The sequence below is a fragment of the Amblyraja radiata genome, chromosome 33 (genome assembly GCF_010909765.2).
Source record: "Amblyraja radiata isolate CabotCenter1 chromosome 33, sAmbRad1.1.pri, whole genome shotgun sequence".
In the NCBI taxonomy this organism is placed as follows: Eukaryota; Metazoa; Chordata; class Chondrichthyes; order Rajiformes; family Rajidae; genus Amblyraja; species Amblyraja radiata.
The window spans coordinates 11895410-11919660 of record NC_045988.1 but is presented as its reverse complement, the minus strand read 5'-3'; the positions used below and the strand labels follow the sequence as shown (position 1 = coordinate 11919660).

The window sequence follows — 24251 nt, the reverse complement described above, 5'->3', positions numbered from 1 at the left end:
AAGCCTCATTAGTGACTTTGATCAACATAATTGAAAGAGAAATTTTACATTGTCTGAATAGGCTGGTTATTTAATAATAATTACTATATAAGAATGAGATCATGCAGAATACAGGGTTTTATAAATGATTCATAGTACCAAAGGCAGGTTGCCATATTTAAACTTTATAAAACACTCATTCAAAATCATTTTAAGTATTAACTCAATTTCCGAACACAGTCCTACAGAAGGATGTGAAAAGGATGGTTGTGGTCTCATCACCTCCACATCCTCTTAGTCCCCCGCACTGCCGTAAAACGTAGGTTAATTGGTCACGGTAAAATTATAAATTGTCCTTCAGAGAGTAGGATAGTAGTGTACGGGGCCTGTTTCTGTGCTGTATCAATAACGTCTAAAGCTGACTGGCCCATGCTGATAATTTAGCTCTCAGGTCAGCCTCGGGAGGTGTGCAATCAGCCAGAATTAAAGCTGATTATTTCTGCTATAGTTTAGTTTATAAATACAGCATGGAAACAGGTCCAAAATTATTGAATAATGCGATAAAATGCTTCAAATACAGAATAAAATGTTTTTTAATATATATATATATATACATTCATATACACACATATATACACACACACACACACACACACACACACACACACATATATATATAATCTATATGTTTTTAAATCAGTTTTAAATTCATATGGCTCTCATTGGAAGAAGTGGTGGTGAGATATTTGAGATTACTTTGACCCATTTTGGAACAATGTCGGAAACCAAGGCGAGAATGGAAATGAGAGGGATAATTTAAAAGTTTGGCTCATACTTGAGGAGTGAATGGAAATGTCACCGTATCCACTTTTGCCATCACAAGTGCAGACGAGATCAAAGTTCACCAATCCATTGCGTAATATTTTTTGCAGTGTTGTGTAACTTAGTTTTCCTCTGGAGTAAAGTGCAATAAAGACAATTCCAGAGCAGCTTCCAGTCAGTCTGGAAATTCGACCAACAATTAAACAGCCTACTCACTATTGCTTATTCACTAACTCAACAACATCGTTAACTAACTGCAACTTATCTAATTCAATCCAGAAAACAGAAAGGCGAAAATAATCAAAATGAAGATTCAAATCACAGCTCTGGTTCTTTTGGTTGCAACACTGGCTGGTATGTATATGATTCTTAGGGACACATAGGCCTGCTGATGCTGGAATCTTGTGCAAAATACAGACAGGTGGAGGAACTCAGCAGGTCAAGCAACATCTGTAGAGGGAAATATACAGACAATGTTTCAGGTCGGGACACACCTAGCCCCTCTTTTCCCCTCATCTCCTTCTATCAGCTAACTCCCCTCTACTTCTCCACTCTGAAGGGTCCTGACCCAAAACATCGTCTGACCAGTTCCCTCCACAGATGCTGCCTGACTCGCTGAGGTCCTCCTGCAGTTTGTTCTTGTATACGACTCGTATATTCCTCAGAGATAAAGATAACAAATTGCATTATTTCCTCAGGTACTTATTATCTAAAATGAAAAACTTTGAGCACTGGGGAATGAAACTGTGTCCACATTTTATACCCAATTAGCTCTGAACTCTTGTCAATTCTACATAGCTCAGTTTAGAAATAAGTCCCTCCGCCATGCCTTATTAAACTCTCCCACAGCAGTTAAAGCTGAAGCTTGACTGCACTCCTACCAAACATTTCCTTTTCCATTAATAACAATTTAAATGAAAAAAAAGTGTTGGGAGTTCCATTAGTTCAATGTTATTTACTAATAAGAGATTGTTTGCTCCCATCCAAAGTCCCATCTTTATACACTCTGAAATGCTATAACTTGGGGATTAATATGAGTCACTGTCAAATAGCGGCATTTTGGAGCCGGAGCTACTAGTACTAATCCTTATTCTTCCATAACCTAAATTACCTGTCATTGTTAAAATCAGCCCTTTTATCATGGTGAAACAATTGGCTAAGATAAAATATCGTTTGAATGGAGTTTGGATGTTTTGCCGTGTCTCCTGACTTAGTTTGTATATTTTCATACTTTGACATGCACAGGCATTATCTATTTTAGATGCTCAGTTCTAATCTCTGTAATTTTCATCTCTAATTTACAGCTTGTGATGCTGTCCCTGTGGAAGAAACCAGTTCCTCACCTGGGCCTATTGAAACTGTAAGAACATTTGCACAGAGACTGGTTGATTCTGCAAAACGTATTATTGAAGATCTGAGTACCCATCCCACAATTCAATCGGGCAGGTAATGACAAAATGTTTATGATGTTAAAGAAGTTAGTATAAAAGCAACATCTGATGCCTAGGCAACTGTGAAGAGAAATCTTCATGTAACTGATTTTATAATTCTGTACTGCTCAAGTAAATAATAGCAGGTTATCTAAAGAGCGAAGATTTGCCTTTAGTTTCTTCAAATACATTCAAGAAGGGTTAGAGATGTAAAGTAAATCTCCCTCTTATGTTCACAACAAATATTCCCAACATCACGGATGTATCCATACAGTCCCTTGTATATTGCAATAATAATTGACTTTTATTTTTCAGGGACTGGATTTCGACTCAATTAGATCAGGTGCCTCAAATAATCCAAACTAAACGTGAACAAGTATCTCAGGCAATCCAGCAGTTTATTGGACAAGATAGTGAACAATAAAAGTCTGATTTCCATTAATTGTATTCTGTGACATTTATGCTTTATTCAAAAAAATAAAAGTCTGAAAATTCCACGGCTTTCTCATCTGTATGGGCAGCAGAGTGTTGTAACAGTTGTAGAAAAAGGTCTTGACTGTCTACCCTATCCTTGCCTCGCATAATTTTATATTGTGGTGCGTAGGTCTCGAAACAAAAGAGGTGTCAGGTATTTCGAGAGGCACCTTTATTTGTGTTCCTCCCGGTTGTAGGGAAGTCCACACGAGAGAAAGATGGCACCCAAACCCCTGCCTTTAAACCCTCTGGTTAAGGACCGCCTCCGGACTGAACCACTGAGCCGAGGGGTTCGACAGTTAGGGTGGCCCGACCCTTGGGAGCCGCCACAATATAACTCTATTGGGACCCCCCCCCCCCCCCACAACTCCGGTATTCCAGAGAAAACAATCCAAATCTGTTCAGCCTCTTCCTGTAGCTCATATCCCTTAATCCAGACATCATTCTGGTATCCCTCACCAAAGTCCCCACATCCTTCCTGTAATGGGGTGACCAGAACTGCATGCAATACTCCAATTGCAGCCAAACCAAATAATAATTGAAACATAAATGTTAATCCAAGTTCAGTGGATGGTAACTCTTGAGACAAGTATCCAACACTGAGCACCAATTATAAAGATGGAATTTAATCCACCGTCCTAGCAAATCTACATGATTGAGTGTTTTCTCTGAGCTAAAATCCTTTGGGGCATGTTAAAACAAGACCTTTCCCAATGCAATGGAAGAACGTGCCATTTAACGCCAATTTACAGAGACTGGAATGATCCAGGTTCTCTTGGATGGGTAGGAAAGAAGTTAGCCAGGGAGCAAACCTGGTGATGTGTGCAAGAATATTATTTGTACTAGTAAAGCTTTCAGAGTGTCAGTGTTCTTTTTAAATGTGGGTATCATTCAAATGTAGACTGATTCTGCCCTTATCCACCATCCAAATATATCTTACAGAAGGTCATTGAACATGGCCAGTGAACCATGATTACTTTCCACCCCAGAAGTAAAAATGCTAACTGTGGTGCCCATACTACATTGGAAATGATATCCTCTCAGCACCTGAATGAATTCATTTAATGTGTAGGAGTTTCACTCAATAACATAAAAACTCATATGTATTGGATGTTGTTACAAAAAATTAAATAATAAAAAGATTTAAACAAGAAAGTATTTAGAAGCAGTGTTTAGGATAGCTTTGTTTAAGAAGGAACTGCAGATGCTGGAAAATCAAAGGTAGACAAAAATGCGAGTGAAACTCAGCGGGTGAGGCAGCATCTATGGAGCGAAGGAAATAGGCAACGTTTCGGGTCGAAACCCTTCTTCATGTCGGAAATGGTCCAGGTGTATTTGAGTGCCGGATGGAAGTTAGTGTCGGAAATGGTCCAGGTGTATAGGTTAGGTTAACTTTGTATATTTTCCCTTTCATGTCTCATGTAGATTCTTTTATGTTATTATTGAATTTACTTCCACCATTGTCTTCACACCAGCTCATATTTCACAGTATTATTTTTGTTTTCCTCATTTCCATAAATCATCCCCATGCCTTATTTAATGATAACAACCACTGTTAATCTACTCACTTGAGGCAACTGAAGTATTTTATCATGGTGATGATATTACTTTATTGTCACATGTACTTGGCACAGTGAAATTCTTTGTTTCGCACACAATAAACAAAGTATGCAAAGAGTTGCCACGTATAAGGCGCTGACAAAGTTACAAAAGTATTCAATATAGCCCGATGGTCCCTCTTCAATCATCACCATTCTAACAAATTTCTTGTGCAATATTATTCACAGGAAATCAAAGTATGAATTTTGAATAAGCTGAAATGTGGCCTGGTCATAGCCAAAATAGCCAAGATAGGACTTAATCACGCTTTTTATTAAAGCAAAGGTGGAGGCTCTAGTTTATGCATAATCAGTTTTGAGTTATTGTGTCGGCCAATATTTTGAGTTTAAATCTCTGAAGTTGGGCTTGAATCCACCATCCATCTGGCTTGGAGATTAAAGTTCGACCACAGAACCACGACTGTCACCTAAATTGACAGAGGACTAGGGGTAGGCTGGAGATGAATACTCTTTCTCAACTCCTAAACCCACTTGCTGCAAGTGAGATTGTCTAAGATCAGTCATAGGTACCTTGCTATTGGCTATTATTCTCCCAAACTACCAGCAATTTCATCACAACTTTCCTCCATTAAAAAACATGTGTTATGCCATCCTTCATAGTTACTCATCTCTGAGTATCTGTCGTTCAATAAATGAATCTCCTGAACCACTTCATTAGATTTCGGACAGCATCACTTTGCAGTGTCAGTTATTGTCTATTCTGTGTTACAAAAAAACATTTGAACCATGACCAATTCATTTAACATTATCAATTAATCTGTGCATCAAATTCCTCAAAACTGAAGACACTTGATTAGAATTACTGAATGTAGCAATGATCAAGGTACAAGGAAGCAGAATGGCAATTGTTAATCTGTGGAGAAGGAATGGTCCTGAAGTCATTTTCACACTTGTGCACACGTTGCCATTTCACTGCACGGTGAAGAAGTGCCCAAGCGGCTCCTGAAGTGAAAAGATCTTTTGTCAAGTGACTCTTCCATAAATTAAACTGAAAGCCCCCTGAAGAACTGATCAACGGATGCATTGTTTCAAGTGCAATCCTTATAAAAACACTTTACAGCTGAACAAGGTCCTCCAAGAGCAGGGAAGTGTTCCTTTGCTTTGGCCAACTTAATAGCTACTGTTCATCTGTAAGGCAGTTAGTTCAAATAACAAATTGAATTTAAAAACAGCTTTGTTACAGATTGTTAAAATTATGAGAAGATGGAAAATATATGTTTGTCTTCTTTTGATGCAGCAAGCTGGAATACAAAGAGCCACCCTGACATCAGCAGCCAGGTCATCCAACTTCATTATTCAATGAAGTCTCCTTCCTCTACTTGTCTTTCATACTCGAAAAGATCAGCCATGTCCTCGTCCATATGTTCACTCATTTCTGTCAGGATCACATTGAGCGCCTGTTCAAGATAAACAGAGGACAATCATTAATTCAATGGTACCTCACTGACAATCTCACTGCAGGGTGGTGGGCAGCGTTACACCATAGAATTCCTATTTTCTCCTCATAACATTCAATGCACATGCAACGTCAAAAAGCCCGTAGTGTGTCAGCAGACACAAGAGACTGCAGATGTTGGAATCTGGAGCAAAAATCAAACTGCTGAAGGAACTCAGTGGGTCAGGCAGTATTTGTAGATGGAAACAGAGAGATAATGCTTTGGTTCCGACCTGAAATGTCGTCAATCCACAGATGCTGCCCCGGCACAATAAGCTTCTTAGCTGTTTGTTGTTACTTTATCTTGTCAAGCTAGTTCAAAGTGACCATGTGTCCATGTATAATCAGGGTGGGAACTGAACTAAGTCTGGAGTAGATTATTGGAAATCAGGTTTGAAGTTCGAGGGATTTTTATTGTACATAACTTGTGCTGTATTTGTTCTAAGGGTATTTGGGTACGTAGTGTAGAGCAGCTAGCTTGTTGCTGCTAAGGGATACTGGAAGTGCAAATTGTTTTTTTTTAATCCCCTGCCTGCCTTGATAATTGTAAAAATAATAAATGAAAATTATTATTGAGAAAATTAATGGCTTTACAGAAGGGGAAGGATATAACATCCCAAAAGGAAATAGTGGGAATCAGTTGTAAAAAATATGGACTCACCACATCAGCCTTCACATGGTAATCCTTCAGTGCCACATTGTCAATATTTGTACAATTGGAATGGCTGATGTTGAGGTACTGGTCCAAAAGGATGTCAAGCAGTGAACCTGAAAAAGGATGAGGTAACTCTTCTCAGCTATCAACCAGCAAAGAAAGATCCTGTGACAAAATAAACGAAACATTCATTGCGAACTTGCTTGAGAATACACCTGCTCAGATCTTTCGCTGTGATATCATTCTCAGCTGACTGGAAGTTATGAACTCTTGCTCTTCAGTGCAATTATAAATCAATTAGTATTTCCAAATAGAATTCCCCCCATTTCTTCACATCCTGCCATCTTTTCGACATAATATTCTGGGTTTTGGGCTGCAAATTCTGCAACATGTCCTCAGCAACACAAAAGATACAGAGGAAAGGATGGAATCTCATAAGCACTCGTCTTTCCCTCATCCTTTGCTGGGAAACTTTTGGCATCATATTACAATAAACTCAGCATGTGGGCAGAAAAATGGGAAAGCCCAAGGTGCAGCACTGTTGCTCCATTGTCAGTACATTGTTAGTTGCTTATCCCAAGCCTTCTGTTGTGTGTGGGTGTGAGTAGAATAGAACTTACTGTCTAACATCCTGTCCAGCTCAACCTCTTCAGAGAATGCTCTCCCTTCATTTCCCAAAGCCTTCAACATAATCTCCAAAAGAAACATGTCAATCAGTCGCTTGCCAGCATATGTTCTGACCTGCACAGACGTATGCTATTAGTAATGCTTGATTATGCTTGTGGTTTTACAAAATATTGTTCATTGATATATTCACATCCTACATTTACAGATTCTACCATCTCTTGCATAAAATACAACATATCTAGATGAATCAATTTCCTACACAATGCATTTATTCACTATCAATAAACATCATGTTCACTAAAATGCAAGTCCCGATGGATCCTGGCCTGGGTCTTTGCAGGAGCCAAACGTTGCGATAATATTTATTTCTTAATTTGGCCTTTTCATGGCTGTCCCCATGAAAATTCTCCAAGTGACAGGAGATACACGTCCATTTTATTTATAACGTTCACCTTAATCCCTCAAACTTTGGCTGAATCAACACTGGAATGAATCTTGGCACTAACATTTGAATTAATGATCTACAACTTAAAAACATTTGATTGAAGAAGTCATAGGCATCCTCTGCATTTCTTCAGAGGTATACTGCATAACAGAAATGACCAGCCAGATATTGACTGCAGAATGACATTAATAAAGCAGAAATGTCCTGAATGAGCATATGGGTATCCTTGCCAGCGATCACAAATTAGTGACCCAAATGTTTGTTATTTTCCCTTCCCAAGAGCAGGAATGCAAGGCCAATTTTATTGCTCAAACTGCTGGAATTACTTACTCTATAATCTAATGCTGTAATTCAGTGTCCACTCACCCCAGTAAGAGCAGAACATTGGATAGAATTTTTTACAAATACTTTTTTGGTATGACTGTATCGCAAACCGAATTCCTCGCATGTTGCAAAACATACTTGGCTAATAAATTACGATTATGATTATATATGCAAGGGATCCATCACCATCACCATCATCTCTTACCTCCCCTAGCTGCTGTTCATATACTTTAGAGGCATGTTCACTTAACTCTAGCAGTGCAACATGCCTCATTTCCTCATCTAACACGCCTGGAAGGATATCTTCCTGCAGGATCTCCTCCAGCAGCACCTCATGTACTGCTTCTTTCACCTGTGAGGTTAATAAGTGGGGTTAATTTGATCAGTGGTTGTGCAGTTACAGCCACCTACTATGAGTACACTTAAGACAGATTTATACAAGTAGGAAAACTACTACTTCTGCACTGACAGCACTTCATAAACAGTAATGAAGCAAACCCTATGATACTATTTTTGACGGTATCGATTAAGGAATAATATTTTGTGGAGAGGACTTTTCCTCTTTACGCTGACCCAGGGTATTGAATTATTTGCTCAAGGTCCACTCTTAAAATGTGAGCCTAAATTCCAGTCCCACGATGTAGAGCAGTTCTGGAGAAAGTTTGCATGGTGAGGTCTTTTTGATGAGATGATTAAACAAGAACTTGAAAATCCAATGCTACTTTTGAAAAAAAGTGCTTAATATTATTTTGCTCCCAACCGACATCATTGGGTTTTTTGCAAGTTCCCTCTGTGGTAACAATGATTACACTTCAGAGGTTCCATATCTACCATAGCTTAAAATCCATATTAAAACTTCACACATCATTTTTCCAGTAGGTAGTATGCGTAAAGGTTATGAGCTCAAGTGCCACCCCATAGACATAATCGCAAAGGTCAAGGCAGATGCTTCAGTGGAGTACTGAAGGAGTACTGCACTGCTGGGGGTTTATCTTTGCAGTGAGACACTTAGCAAAAAAACTCAAAGGGAAGCAAAGAAATCCCTGCTTAATATCTAACCTTAATTAATACAGAAATGCCTGATTTATTATCACATTTCTACTGGCAGGAGGATGCTGTGTACAAAATGGCTTTCAAGTTTTACCTTATGCATCAGTGACAATAATTTAAGCATACTCACTAATTGTGAGGTACTTTGAGGTGCACATAATCAAAAACAAAGGAACATTTCTCTTTACTTGCTTTTTTGAAATCCCCAACAAATAAAATAAATTTTCTCCGACTATTATTTTGATAGTATAATATAATATGACAGAAATGTGCTGCTGGGTCAATAACAGATTGTCAATAAGAAAGATGTAACATGATACATTAACATTAACGTGGTACTTCTCTGTCTAACAAGGAGACCTACAATTTGTGGCAGAATTGGTATAATCGTCTCCTCTATTAGTTCTGTCAGAAATTCACTGATGATGATAGAGGTCAGGTGAATGTTGGCAAACTCCTCAAAAACATTTCTGATCAATCCTCTTGTGAGATCACAGATTTCTTCCTCCAACAGTGTTTCCAATATTGACACAGCTGGTCGTGGCTTGAATGCACCTAGTTGATCTATTCTGTAAAATATAATTGGGAAGTTTGAAAAATCACCCAGAAAAAAAATAAAAAAAATCATACCACAAGCTAATAACAGATGAGTAGCAATTGGAGGACAAAACACTGCGAATATTGTAAATCAGAAACACAAACAAAAATTGATGAAGGAACTTGGTGGGTCAAGCAGCATCAGTGGGAAGAGAATCAAAGTCAGTAGGTCAAGGAACCTTCATCAGACCCCTGGAAAAGTGAGAAAATGTGTTACGTTGCAGAGGGATGGAGAAGCAGAGGGATGGAGAAGTGGAGAGATCATAGTGAACATCTGTGACAGGGTGCAGACAAAAAATATTAATCATTACTTTAAAAACTGACGGATGGAAATACAATACAATACAATACCTTTTATTGTCATTTGAACCTCACATGAGGTTCAAACGAAATTTGGTTTCTGCAGCCATACAAAAAAAGAACCAAGACACACACCAACACAATTCAATTCACATAAACATCCATCACAGTGAGTCCTCCTCACTGTGATGGAAGGCAAAACTTAAACATATCTCAGAACAAAGGGACAAATTGATAAAGAAAGGTACTGCCACATCTGCGGAGAGAATAAAGAGTAGTTCCATGAACTGGTTCAATGTACTCAGAAGAATAACAAACTTACACAGAGCATCATTGATAGAGTACTGTAGGAGGGCAAAGACAGATGTAAAATTGGTGTGAAATTGAGAACTAAAGTGAAGAGTAACAGGAATTTCAGGGATCTTCTTGCACACCGAATAGAAGCGTTTTGCAAAGAAGTGATCCAATCTTGACAGGTGATCCGAGCAAGGCAGAAGAGACCGCAGGTCAAATACAAAGCACTAAATTGGAAGATGTGCAACAGAATCAGTGCTTCTCCAGGATGGACTGCATTGGCCCTGGAAGATAGCATGGAAGAGATAAAAGGGCAGGAGTTGGATCTTCATTTGCATGGGAAAATGCCAAATATATAAATAAAGTGAGGGAACGTCCACAGACAGCCCATATTTCCCAATCCCTTTCCCCACCATTCTGGTTTTTGAAGGGGATATGGATTATGTGCAGGTACATAAGCAAGGATCTTGGCATCATGTTCGGCACAGACACTGTGTGCTGATGGGCCTGTTCTTGTGCTGTACTGTTCAATTAAACTCCTGGATACAAACTGGTTACAGCATTTCTGACATTACAATCGTGACTGTGGTTCAAAAGTATTTTATTGTGAAGGACACTGAGGCATCAGGAACCTATAAAAGCAACAGTGTAGATGTTTCATTTATTCATTATACTTGCCGCAATTCATTCTGAATGTGAGATTTCTTCACTCTCTGTGCATATGCTGGTTGATGCTGGGGGAAAAAAAAATATAAGAAACATATTTTTTAAACTTTTCAATGTGCTTATTGGCACAGAGAAATCATCAGACTGGGAAACGATGCAACCTTTTTCCCTTTCTGTATTACTGACTTAGACATGGTCGTACATAATAACGATTTGTGGATCACACTAAGTTTGGAAATGTGGTAAACAGCAAAAATAGTAATAAACTACACAAAATATGGATTGACTGGCTTAAGATGTGGGTGTAGAGTGAGTGGTGATCCAAAGTAGTTTATAAAATCACAATGGCCGTAGATGAGGTGAATAGCACAATCTTTTCCCCAGGATTGGCAAGTCTAATACAGGCTTGAGGTGAGAGGGAAAAAAATTAAAAAGAGACCTGAGGGGGGCAGTCTTTTCACAAAGAGAGTGGTGTGTATATGAGAGGGCGCAGAGGATATGAAAATTCCAGAAAGGGTACAGAGATAATTTAGTAGAATAGTTTCAGGGACAAAGGATTATAGCTCTTAGATTAAAGGAGATAATTTGCAGGTTGCTCTCCTTAGAGCAAACAAAAGATGAAGAGGAGATCTGATGAAGATGTACAAGAGCAGCTCCGTTGACAGATGGGCCAAGGGCCAAGAAGCCAATGAATGCAAATCCAATGAATGAATCCAAAAAGGGTGCATGGGGAATATGAGATTTTCTTTTATGCAGATAACACCAAATATTTGAAATTCACTGTCTAGAGCCATGATGGACAAGGAAGCAATCAGTGTCATCAAAATAAAAAAAAATAATCGGCATTTGTGAGAGAAATAATTATAGGAATGCGAGGGAAAAAATACGATTCCTCTGCAAGAAGTTGCCACAGACTCTAGGATGCAAATAGTTTCCTTCTCTATTATAATCATCCCAGAATTCTGTATTTGAAAGTATAAATATGGGTTTTGATACACAGGTGACTCCAAAGATCTTCAGACTCAAATTCGTGAATGGTTTCTTTCTAAACAACAGCTTCATGCACAATGATGCTGTTCATTCGCTCTGGTTCTAATGTGTAAATGTAAAGAAGGCAGGTTTTGGAATAATCACCAGATATTGTCTGTACGGACATTATACAATAAACTGACCTTGAAACCATGTACAGACACAAACAGAGGTCATAAAATGGGCTAGATGCAAAAGGTCTGGCTTAAAAGGTTATCACCTTACTAGAAATACAACCTGGGCATGATTGAAAGCTAATTATTAGTTAGATTTAGCTCTTATGGCTAAAGGAATCAAGCACGCGTATGCGATAAGGGGGAAAAAGCAGGAATGAGGTACTGATTTTGGATGACCAGCCATGATTATATTGAATGGTGGTGTCGGTTCGAAGGGCCGAAGGAACCTATTTTCTACGTTTATATTCCAATTTTTAGGAGAGGAGCGTTGGAAAAGGAGGGAGATGAACGATATATTAGGGGAAATTCAGCAGCGAGAAAGTATTTCAGCACACAGGGAACATCATCTGATTGAAGAGAGAAAAAACTGCAGGACTCCGATGGGAGTTGCCCAAAATACTATCCATCAGCTGCAAGATGATTAACAAAATGTGCAAGGATAAAGCTCAGGGAACTGTAGCAAAAACATGAGGGTCATTTGAGCGATTGTTAATTTCATCTAGTCTTGGAGTTGTAGAACAGTTCAATAGACAATAGACAGTAGGTGCAGGAGTAGGCCATTCGGCCCTTCTAGCCAGCACAGCCATGCAATGTGATCATGGCTGATCATCCACAATCAGTACCCTGTTCCTGCCTTCTCCCCATATCCCTTGGCTCTGCTATCTTTAAGAGCTCTATCTAACTCTCTCTTTAAAGCATTCAGAGAACCGCCTCCATCGCCATCTGAGGCAGAGAATTACACAGACTCACAACTCTCTGTGTGAAAAAGTATTTCCTCATATCCATTCTAATCTGACATGAATTGAACATCGTCAGCATAGTGATCATTCTACGATTTGACAAAACATTTGAGAGGGAAGAAAGGGTAACGAAGCAATGTTAGGAAAAGGTTAGGCAAACCTCTGTGGAATAAGAAATAAATTGAGCACAGTAAACTGGGCCCAGCTGTTAATGTGTAACCTTGGAGATAAACAATGGTGAACAAATATGATAAGAAATAACTCTGCATTTACCATACATTGTAGATGATACAATAATTTTGCTGCAATTTTCTCTACTGATAACATTAATGCATTTTGTGAGTGCTATAGATCTCCCAGACTCCACTCCCACTATGCACACCCCATTTCCAGTATTGTACAACAAATCTAGTAGTTGAAACAATTCCATCACAATCAACTTTGATATTATATTTTTTAGCAATGTTTACTGGAGACCCAGATATCGGGCTACCTGGGTCAAACATGATAGCTACTTACTCTGCAATCACGCAGTTCATCAGAAAACACAAACTAAGGTTGGAACTTTGTAGATCCTTCTGACAGTTACAATATATAACCCAGGTCTTCAGGAAATATCTTAGAGTACTAGACACTGCTTGATGTTCCACATTAGTGAGAAAATCCATCAAGTCCATAGTAGTGTTCTCCATTTGAAATGACATGTACAGTTTCACTCTCAATATTAATAAATACAGTTTGTTTACCATTTTAGTCCCCAGATATCCTGGTCAAACTACTCATTTCTTTGTCAGGCCACCCCATGTTATGCACAGTTAAAGCTTCCATATTGTAAAAAAAGATTCAGAAACAATGGACAGAGATTAAAAATGAGTGACAAAGATGATAAAAGACAAGACCATGTAGAAACATAGATATATAAACACAGAAAATAGGTGCAGGAGTAGGCCATTCAGCCCTTCGAGCCAGCACCGCCATTCAATATGATCATGGCTGATCATCCAAAATCAGTGCCCCATTTTCCTGTTTTCTCCCCATATCCCTTGATTCCGTTAGCCCTAAGAGTTGTATATATCTTGAATATAACCGCTAGGATGCACTTACTCTTTGGAAAAGTGACAGTTACTATTATGGCAATAAACATAATTAATAAATCTAATTGAGAATTCAAAGGAAAATGTATTAAACTAAGAGTGGTAATTATGAAGGTCACGCTGCCGCAAGGAGTGTTAGTCGTGGATAGCAATGATATGGTTAATAAGCTGTCAGATAGAGACGAGTAAAAAAGTGAAAAAAATAGAGGGATATGCTAACACAGTTGGACAAAATACATTGGAAAATAAATTCAAGTGTGGTACGAACATTGGAATGTTTACGGCGAAAAGCGAATTTTAGCACTACATACATTAGGTATAGAAACTATTACACAACAATCATACGTCATCTGAATAAAGCTTTATTTTGACAATGACAATATCGGCTCTGAGCAGTACCTTAGTGTTGTCATTTAATAGCAGTTCCATCAGGATGTCAGGCACCAATTTGTCTTGAATCACCTCCAAAATAATTGCATCAACGAAGTACCAGGCAAGGTTTTCCTTGAAGGGATAGTAGGCTGTTAATTCCTGCAGTCAAATGGAATAATGTTACATGACCAGAGGACCTATCAACACCATCCAATGGATTTTCCACTGTGGCAAATTCCTCCAATTGTTTATTGCTTGTATTCTGCAGTTAGTAGAGCATAGCAAAAGGATTTGAGTATAGGAGCAGGGAGGTTCTGCTGCAGTTCTACAGGGGGTATTGGAGGGTTGAAGTGATTTTCCTGGCATTTTATTTCTTGTGGTACAGAGGTGAAAGCAAAACCCCTCAAAGGCTCAGCCACAGATGAAGATTTTTTGCTCTCTTACCCTCTCAAATCTTGAACTGGGGTTCCAAGTTCTTGTTGACATCTTATAGTCTTCTTCTCGTCTTCTTAAAGATGTATTCTAAAAACAAATGAAATCGTACAATTAGTTTTCCTTTCTTCATCCCAAAGTAATCGTTCTAGTAGAAAACACCAAAGACAATAACAGCAGCACACTTCCATAAAAAAGTGAGATTTTCTCACTATCCTGACCTCGATTTCTGCATGATGATTGAATGTTCTCCCTGTGACCGCATCAGTTTTCCCCCGCATCCCATAGACTTGTGGGTCAATTGGCCTCTGTAAATGGCTCTTAGTGTGTTGGAACTGGATGCAAAAGTGGATTAACATAGAACTAGTGTGAAAAGGTAATCAATGATTGGCATAGATTCTGTGGGCCAAAGGGCTTGTTTCCATGTTGTATCTCTAAACTCAAATAATCCATTAGTTGTGTAGGAAGGAACTGCAGATCCTAGTTTAAACCAAATATAGACACAAAAAGCTGGAGCAACTCAGCAGGACAGGCAGCATCTCTGGAGAGAAGGAGTGGGTGATGTTTCAGGTTGAAACCCTTCTTCAAACCCTTCTTCAGACCCTGAAGAAAGGTCTCGACCCGAAACGTCACCCATCTTTAATCTTTATCTATCTTTAAAATGTCTATCTTTAATCTAATACTTGCACGGTTTGATGCTAGTGGTCGAGGGATACTGGGAGAGCTTCCTATCTGTCGTTCGACAGTGCTCTGGCATTCTTTTCTGGACATTTTTCAAAGTGTGCATGGATATCAGCATCTGAGTTAATTCCTCTGCTTCTCAGATTGCCCAATAACATCTATACATGCGAAAACATGTGTTTACAAAAATCAATAACATTTTAAATGCTTTTGGGATTCAAAGAGTGGTGGTAATTTATATCACTATTCTAAAGTGCTGGTTCAGGTTGTGAACTTTGTCATACTGCAGAGAAAAGGCATACTTTTGTTTTTAAATTCAGTTTTCAAGATTTGCGCATTACTAGCATAATCAGTATATATATCGTTCATCTCTAACTGCCTTGAGAAAGTTATGGTGAGGCATCTTCTTGAGTTGCTACTATCCTGGTGAAGACAGTTGGGGAGGTATGATGAAGGAACGGTGCACGTTTCCAAATCAGGACAGTATACAATTTGGAGAAAAATCTGCAGGTGGCAGTGTTCACATGTGTCTGAAGCCCCAGTCAGTTTTGGTGATAGAAGTTGCATGTTTGGGAGGAGTAGTCAGCGTAGCCTAGGAGAGTATTTTACACATGACGCATGTTGCAGCCTTTGCATGCTGGTAGTGGAGGGAATTGGGTGGTGATGAGGTACCATCATCTAGGCTGCTTTGTCCTGGACAGTTTCAAGCTGCTTGACAATCGTTGGCATTGCACTCATCCAGCCAAGTGGAAAGTCGTGATGGTAACCTGCACCTCATAAATGAAGGAAAGGCTGGGGACATCAGGAGGCAAGTCTCTTGTCACCGTATACTTAGCCTGTGACTTCTCAAGCAGGTAGTTAGAATCTCTTGCTAGAAATGGTCACTGCCTGGCACTTTTGTGACATGAATGCTACTTGCCATTTATCAACCAGAATACTGTCTATGTATTCTGAAGAAGGGTCCTAACCCAAAACGTCAGTCTGAAGAATGGTCCTGACCCGAAATATCACCTATCCATGTTCTGCATGGCTGCTGCCTGACCTGCTGAGTTATCCAGCACTTTGTATCTTTTTATTAATACTGTCTCTGCCTTGCTGCAGGCAAACATGAACTGCTTCATTTGGTGGGTAGTTCTTGCTGCATGCAAACTCAATGTGCAATGCAACATAGTAGTAGTCGTCAAGAGGGAGGGGAAAAAACAAATTAAATTTGTGCTTCTAATTGCTTTCCATTAAGACCTTTCGGGACTTGTGGATGCCAAATTACTACTTCATCACACTTAACTGGAATTCCAATACAATTAATTAATGCTTCAGCAATCAGTGCCACTTACAGAGGAGAAAGGTGACTTTGCTGAGATACTAAAGAACATTCGGCACAGTGGAAATGTTCCACATTCCAGCAAGAATGAAAATAAATGGAAAATATGAAAGAGAAACCGACTCATCAGGAAACACCACAGCCAAAGCCATTCATGAAGAATACTGGCATATTCAACCTCCTCTGGCAAAGTCTTACCTGCAGAGGATGATCCGTAGAGCTAACTATAACGACATCAGGGCTGGGAGAGAATTTTAGATGACTGATTGGCTGCTGAAAGTTGCTGTGCATTGACTTACTTGGTGCATCTTCTTTGTTCAAACTGCACAATGAAAGAAAGCAAATCACTGATCTTAACATGTCAATGGCAAACAGTAATTCTTACACCATTTTAAATTGCTGCAAGACATCTCATCAATATGTTTTCCTCAAGTTGCACCTCCAAAAGCTTGTTATTTAGTCATTCATATCATGGTTATTTGTGGGAATTCACAATGGCTGCCACATTGGAGACATAAGTGCATTTCAGTTAATTAATGTGTAATGCATTTAACATTTTATTAATGTCACACTTGTAGATATCCAGTCATATTGTCATGTTCAGATGAAAGAAAAAAAATTGGGGCAGACTTAATCCAATGTATCGGGAATAAACAAATACATGTCCCTTTGTGCAAATTGGCAAGAAAACCTCTTTATGTCGTACACACAAGCTCTTTTTACCCATAACCATCACAATCTTTTCTGAGGCACAACAACTATAGGCAAATTTTGCTTAAAGTTTAGAGATACAGCATGGAAACAGGCCAAAATGTAGAAACAAAGAACTGCAGAAGCTGGTTTATACACAAAGAACGGTCCCGACCCAAAACGTCAGCTATCCTTTTTCTCCAGAGATGTTGCTTGACCCGCTGAGTTATTCCATCACTTTGTGTCTAATTATGGAAATAGGCCATTTGGCCCACTAGGTCCACGAAGACCATCCCGTTCAGACTAATTCACTGTTATCTAACTGTCTCATCCACTCCCTACACATTAGGGAGAATTCACAAAGGTCAATTAGCCAACAACCCTTTGGGATATGGGATGAAAATAAAGCACTCGGAGGAAACCCACAGTTACACAGATAGAGCCTCTGGTGCTGTAAGGCAGCAGCCCTGTATTGATCAATCAACTTAGAAAGTTCCCTCATAAGCAAATGTTATTGTAGGGGTAGAAATAAATCTCTATACTCGTCTTGGATATTGCATTTTTTAAACAACAATCTTTCAACAGCACGCACACAAGGTGGATGGGGATTTAACGTTTCATCAGAAAGGTGTCGGCTCTAAGAATTAAGTACTAGATTAAATCTAGGTGATGTAGTCATGATGGAGCTGGTGAATTATACTTGTTGGTGATGAAAGAATATATTTAGTGCAGCACTCTCTGGAATCGCACCAAGTCACGGTCGTGATGTAAATAATCATGATAGCCAATTTATATCCAGCAAGACCAACCAACAAGCATTTTGTGATATTTGACTAAATATTTAACAAAGCACAAGAAAGACTGCCCCTCAAAAAAGGCAACACTTCCTCCGTTCTGTTCTAAAGTACCAGCCCATAAAATGCTGGTTTAGTGCAGAATTGAGGAAGTGATAAAAAGCTTCCAATCATATTCATCGAATTATGTTTTTTCTTTTTTGTTTTGTTTTTCATTTTAGCATTTTACATTATTCTTCCCTTATCGAATAAATCTGATAACAAAGTGAAGATATCTCACACGCATTACACACCTTTCAGACCTACAATTGGTCTAGTGATCCAATAATTTCCTGTTTTTTTCAAGATCTCCAATCTCCAAATCATTGTCAGGCCTCGGATTTGTGTTTGGTTGGAATAAGCCTGCAAGCAACCCATGGCTTCTAGGATAAGAAATGTTTCCTCAGAAACATTCTTTCATGTGATGCAAATACTCTATTTTAAATAGGAGTCCAGAAGCAGCTATTCCTCATCTATATAATCTAATATATTTTTCACAATGAAAGATCTATTATTATTTCAACCAGATTTGTATTCCCCTTGCCTGTTATTGTACAGTGGAGGAACCACTACCCAGTGATCCCGTCGAAGATCAGCAACGGGTCTTTTGGAAATTGCATCAGATGTAACCACCAACCTAAAAGCGTGAGAGTGTGCAAAAGAGAAAATAATTACCAAGCTAATTGTGGTAAAATAACAAGATATAAACGATTACTATATCTAACATAATATTCACAAGGTATACAATGCAGCACTGCTATTTAATTAGCATATTCCTCCGTTGAATGAGAAAACGTAATGAAAAGTCCGTGCTGACCGATGATCCCCGTACATCAGCACTATCCTACACACTAGGGACAATTTACAATTTGAACTGAGGCCAATTAACCTACAAATCTGTATGTCTTTGGTGTGGGAGGAAACTGGAGCGCCCCGAGAAAACCCACGCTGTCAAAACTCCGTACAGAGAGCATCCATAGTCAGGATTGAACCCGGGTCCCGAGTGTTGTAAGACAGCAACTCTGCTGCTGTGCCCTAGAGGAGGTTTGAGGGGGAGAGCTGAGCCGTTCTATTTCACATAATGATGAATAGAATCAGATCTGAAACTCAGATTTTCTTAACATTACTGATGCTAAAGGATTCTGTAAATTCAGATTCAAACTCACTGTAAGCTTCCATTTCTTCCACCCAAGAGACAAGCTTTCATCAGCATCACGATTAGGAGACTTGATGTACATTCCATTGGTTTTACTAGATATGGGGTGAGCTGTTTAAATTGACTTAATACGATAGATAGGGAGGAAATATTTCACTCCAGAACAAAAGATGAAATGACGAAATACTTTCTCACACAAAGGAGCAGATGCCCGGAACTCTTCAATCCTCCTCCTTGAAAAGCTGTGGATACAGAGGGTCTCTTGAAATTTCAGAACAGAGTGTGTGGACTTTGTGGGTTAAGTATACAAAGGACATTCAGCAAACTTGCGTGAATGGAACTGAAGAGCACATCAGTAATGATTTAATCGAGTGGAACAATTGTGCTCCCATTTTCTGTTCTACAAATAAAATCTTTGAAATAAGCATACCTGGGCAGGTTGGGTGGGGAGTGCACCTTCTGCCTGACAAGCTGACTCTTTGGGCGGTCACTTTGATGCGTCCAGGGAACAAGGCCAAGCTGTTGTCGAATGCGATTAAAACTGCAAAGGAATGGACAACGCAATTAGGGGCTTAAAGGGTAAAAGAATGGTTACAATCTCTTGATTCTGCAACAGTTCAAGGTGAAAGCAATCCAGCTGGTCCACTCTCCTGCCTTCTTCCTAAAGCACTGCTAATTCTCTCTCTCTGGATATTTATGGAGCTACAAGCGACAAGAGGACTGTGGTGGCACAGTGGTAGAGTTGCTGCTTTAAAACGCCAGATCAATCTTGACAATGAGTGCTGTCTGTTTGGAGTTTGTACATTCTCACCGTGATCGCGTGGCTTTTCTACAGGTGCTCCGATTTTCTCCCACACTCTGAAGACATACAGGTTTATGGGTTTGATGAAATTATCAATTGTCCCTAGTGTGTAGGATAGTGCTGGTCGGCGCGGAGTCAGTGGGCCAAAGGACCTGTTTCCGCGCTGTATCTCTAAATTCTAAAGTACAAAGAATTAGACTTTACTACTACCTTTGCCAGTACATTACAAATTCTAACCATTTGTTTTGTAAATAAATGTTGCTTCTTGTTACCTTAGATTCCTTTGCCAATCACCTCATTCTATGTCTCCCATTTCTTGACCCCTCTGCCAATCTATAACATTTCCCCTAAAGCGTAGGGAATGGATGAGAAAGTGGGATAACATAGAACTAGTGTGAACACGTGATCTATGTAAGGTACACAAAAATGCTGGAGAAACTCAGCGGGTGCAGCAGCATCTATGGAGCGAAGGAAATAGGCAACGTTTCGGGCCGAAACCCTTCTTCAGACGTAAACACGTGATCTATGTAGCTGTGGGTTGTAGGGCATGTTTCCATGTTGCATCTCTAAACTAAACATGTATCAAACGTTTATAGCATGTATCCACCTATCACTTGCCAGGCTTTGTCCTGTCTCTGCCTCTCTTCCAGCTTTCTTTTCCCTACAACAATTAGTCTGAACAAGGATCAAGAAACGTAGCCTATCTGTGTACGCCCGAGAGGCTGATCTACTCGAGCACTTTTTTTTGTAAACCATCATCTGCAGTTCAGTCTCATACTGCATAAGGGTCAAAGATACGAGATTATCTGCAATGCAGTTGAAGTGTAAATCAGTGGGTCTTCACTATCCTGTCAAAACACCTTGAATATTTCATGAATTTCAATGCGTGTAATAACGGAGTGGAGTACTTCTCAGAGTATTTACGACATTTTGTAAGAACACAGCTCATTCCTTACCTTTCCTGCAAGTCATCCCATGTTTTCTCAGTTTTATTAGAAGCCATGAGTTTAACCCCGAGCGTGAAAACAAATCGGATGTGCTCAAATAAACTCAGCACGCAGCGAATGCACTTTTAAAATCTGAATGCACTCTGAAATTTCGTTCAGACCGTAAGGTCTGAATGACAATAAAGGTATTCAATTCAATTCAATTCAATTCAAACAGATCATTTTGGGCGGGTGGCGTCGCTGTCAAATACAAACGTTTATTGATCTTCCTTTTATGGCGGTGACAACTTCTTAAACCACTGCACTCTGCAAGGTCAAGACTTATGGGATGTTGTCCCAGCGACAAGTTTCACCTTTAAAGCATTATGGAGCGACAAACGAAAATCAATAAAGCACGTTTAAAACATCCCCAGGCGCTTCGCGTTTGTGTAATCAGATGTCAAATCAGTATGTCAACTCTCGAGTCCATCACACCACCAATTGTGCAGGAAGGCACTGCAGATTCTGGTTTAAACCGAAAATAGACACAATTCCTCCCCTTCGGTCTCCCGGTGCCGAGCCATGCCATGCAGGTGCCGCTTCGTCCATTGCAACAACCAGAGCACTTCATGGCCTGCAAGGACTTTTGTGGTCGCCCTGCCCGTTGAAAAGAGTTGTCCAATTATCAATTCGTGTGCAGAGCCGGGATTTATCCCCCAGCTCTCTCTCTTGTCCTGATACTGGAAGGCCGTTGCATCACAAACACACACACACACACACTGCGATGTCCAGGCCGCGGTCTAACTTCCACCTGCCCGTCCCGACGGCGAGAGCCGGGGGGGAGAGTGAGAGCGGGTCTCACAAACTCCCGTCGGCGAGAGCGGAGGAGCAGGCCCGCGGCGCCCCGCTACCCCGGCAACCTGGCCTGCGGTTTCCAGCCAAGAGTCTATAAACGCAACCTATTCCTTTTCTTCAGAGATGCTGTCTGAGTCAGACCCGCGGAGTTACTCCAGCACTCACTGTTTATATTCGGTTTCCAGGCAACGCCGGCGCCCCGCCGCATCTCGGCGACGACATCTCATTCACTGCTTTTTCCTTCTCATTTTACTTTCCCCTCGGGCCAGGGCCGTCTTAACTAATGGGCACGCTGGGCTATTGCCCGGGGCCCCACGAGCATAGGGCCCCCATGCTAATCTATGTATTGTAGAATGTTATTGTAGAACATGAAAGCGGAGAAGAATATCGCAAGTGCATGACGGCATATTCGGCATAAAGAAACTGGAAGTGTAGGGGCCCCAGTGCACTGCTTTGCCCGGGTGGGGGGGCTATAATGCTGTTAAGACGGCCCTGCCTCGGGTTCACCCTTCTCTGGCGCAGTTTCTGTCCTCTTCAAGGTTTAATGAAAAATAATTATACTTTCTCTTCCTTCCCTTTGGGAAACAAGTAGAACTCCCAGATTCTCAAACATTCCGATTATCTTGCAGTCTCTGGAAATTAATCCACTACACCCCATTGCCATTCCGAAGACGTAGGTTCATTGGCTTAGTATAATTGTACAGGATAGTGTTAATCAAAGATCATGGTCTTTGTGGCTCCGCTCTATGATCTTTAGTGTTAATGTGCAGGGATAACTGGTCAGCGCGGACTCGGTGAGCCGAAAGGCCTGTTTCACGGTTTATCTCTGGACGAAACTAAAAAAAACTAAAAATCCTGAAAATTTCATGAGGATTCGGTATTTTTTCCAATTTCTTACTTCATATTCATTTTATTGGTATTGGCCAATGACTAGACTGGCCATGTGGAGGGGTTGTCATGCGTGTCGTATGTACGACAACAGAACTATTAAATCCTTACTGACAGCAGCATGAGAGGCCTGTAAATACTATACACATATTTGATCAAATATGTAATATTTTGTTTTGGTATGGGATTCATTTATTCTGAACCAACTGCTGATGAGAATGTGAGGGTCGTATTCTGTGCACTCTTAATGCCTCTCACCCATACCATATTCTCCAAGCACCACATCTCTATATAATGGTTCCTCTCAGGCTGAATTTGTGTGGGACAGCATCTGTCTGAGAATTTACCAAGCCCCAACAAATCGTTCCTTCAACAGCAGCTTGGCTAACTTCTCATAAGTACATAATGGAAATGGTCTACAAAATGGGCTTTGGGGAGGGAATTCATAATTAGATACAACAGTCATCAGTAGTACTGAACAAACCCATCCTTTTCAAATCTGGAGTAGACATGACACCCCTCACAACTGTCTTATTTGCGTGTGGTGTGTTTTGTGCATTTTGCCAAACCCATTAAAAAGAACTTGGGTGACAATCCCAGGGAGCGAGAGCGCAAGTTAAAGCCTCCGTGTACATGGACGACGTTATGTTCTTCAGCTCAGAACCAGTGTCGTTCCATTGACTGTGAAGGAAAGTCTTCTTTTCTGGTCCCAGACTTTCCCCACTAGTGGAAACATCCTCTCCACATCCACTCTATCCAAGCTTTTTCACTTTTTCACAGGATTGAAAGTGGATTTGTAACACAAACATAAAAAGTTCGAGAAACTTTTGACCTCAACCCCCGTGCAATGACTGGGTTTGGAGCCCAAATCATTGAATCAGAAGTCACCAAAACAAGTATGTTGATGAGAGAGCTGCAGATGTATGAAGAAGGGTCACGACCAGAAACGTCGCCCATTCCTTCTCTCCATAAATGCTGCCTGTCCCGCTGAGTTACTCCAACATTTATGTCTACCAAAGCAAAGATCTTATAGCAGAGCTCCGCTATAGGGAGGTTTCACGGCAGTCGGGTCACGACCCATGACCCGTACTGTTGCTACGCTACTCCAAATGGATTACACGCGATGAACTGCAGGTAGGCACTTACCATTGTTTCCAGCGTAGCGGGCCCGTTAAAACCCGCTGAAATTGTTAATCTTTGCGCCGTAAATAATTATGGAAATCGGGATAAGCGTGAGAGACATTTAGCCTACTTCAGAATTCCAAAAGTGAGGAGAAATGACGGTAGATAGAAGCGAGAGCTGAAGGGACAACAACAGACAGAGTGCTTGGCGAACATTGGCCGTTTGCTCACTGCATTTCATCAACTAAGGTGTTTTTTCTTGATTCCTTTGGCATCTAAAAAGTTTCAGAAGTGATAAATCTGGCTGTAATTTTTTTTTAAATCGCCCATAGTTCCCGTGGGTTTTTACATACAAAATGAAAACGCACCTGGAGAAAATTTTACAGCCAGATTTATCACTTCTGAGATTTTTTAGAT

General features: G+C 40.1%; 1 protein-coding gene across 7 annotated transcripts; it reads right to left on the bottom strand.

The window, feature by feature from the left end:
• Positions 1-4285: 4285 nt before the first annotated feature.
• Positions 4286-23677, bottom strand: LOC116991123. Of its 7 annotated transcripts, XM_033049474.1 has the most exons (14): positions 23654-23677; positions 21206-21343; positions 21000-21122; positions 19672-19782; positions 18630-18722; positions 16761-16884; positions 14573-14650; positions 14156-14287; positions 10730-10785; positions 9225-9429; positions 8016-8162; positions 7035-7155; positions 6421-6527; positions 4286-5721 (listed from the first exon to the last, which is right to left on the bottom strand). In XM_033049474.1, the coding sequence occupies exons 3-14, from the start codon at positions 21044-21046 to the stop codon at positions 5617-5619; spliced, it is 1326 nt and encodes a 441-aa protein (XP_032905365.1). In that variant the 5' UTR covers positions 21047-21122; positions 21206-21343; positions 23654-23677; the 3' UTR covers positions 4286-5616. The 7 variants fall into 7 exon arrangements, with proteins under 7 accessions (XP_032905365.1, XP_032905364.1, XP_032905367.1 ...); XM_033049473.1 differs by lacking the exon at positions 23654-23677 and having other exon boundaries at positions 21206-22210; XM_033049476.1 differs by lacking the exons at positions 8016-8162; positions 23654-23677 and having other exon boundaries at positions 21206-22210.
• Positions 23678-24251: the final 574 nt, after the last annotated feature.

What these genes read in the sequence shown, in the direction of transcription:
- LOC116991123 (XM_033049474.1), bottom strand. Translation starts at nt 21,046, where the DNA reads ATGGCTTCTAATAAAACTGAGAAAACATGGGATGACTTGCAGGAAAG. An exon ending in TGGGATGACTTGCAGGAAAG is followed by an intron (nt 19,783 to 20,999) that starts GTAAGGAATGAG and finishes ATTCCTTTGCAG; the next exon opens with TTTTAATCGCATTCGACAAC. An exon ending in ATGAACAGCAGCTAGGGGAG is followed by an intron (nt 7,156 to 8,015) that starts GTAAGAGATGAT and finishes ACGTCTGTGCAG; the next exon opens with GTCAGAACATATGCTGGCAA.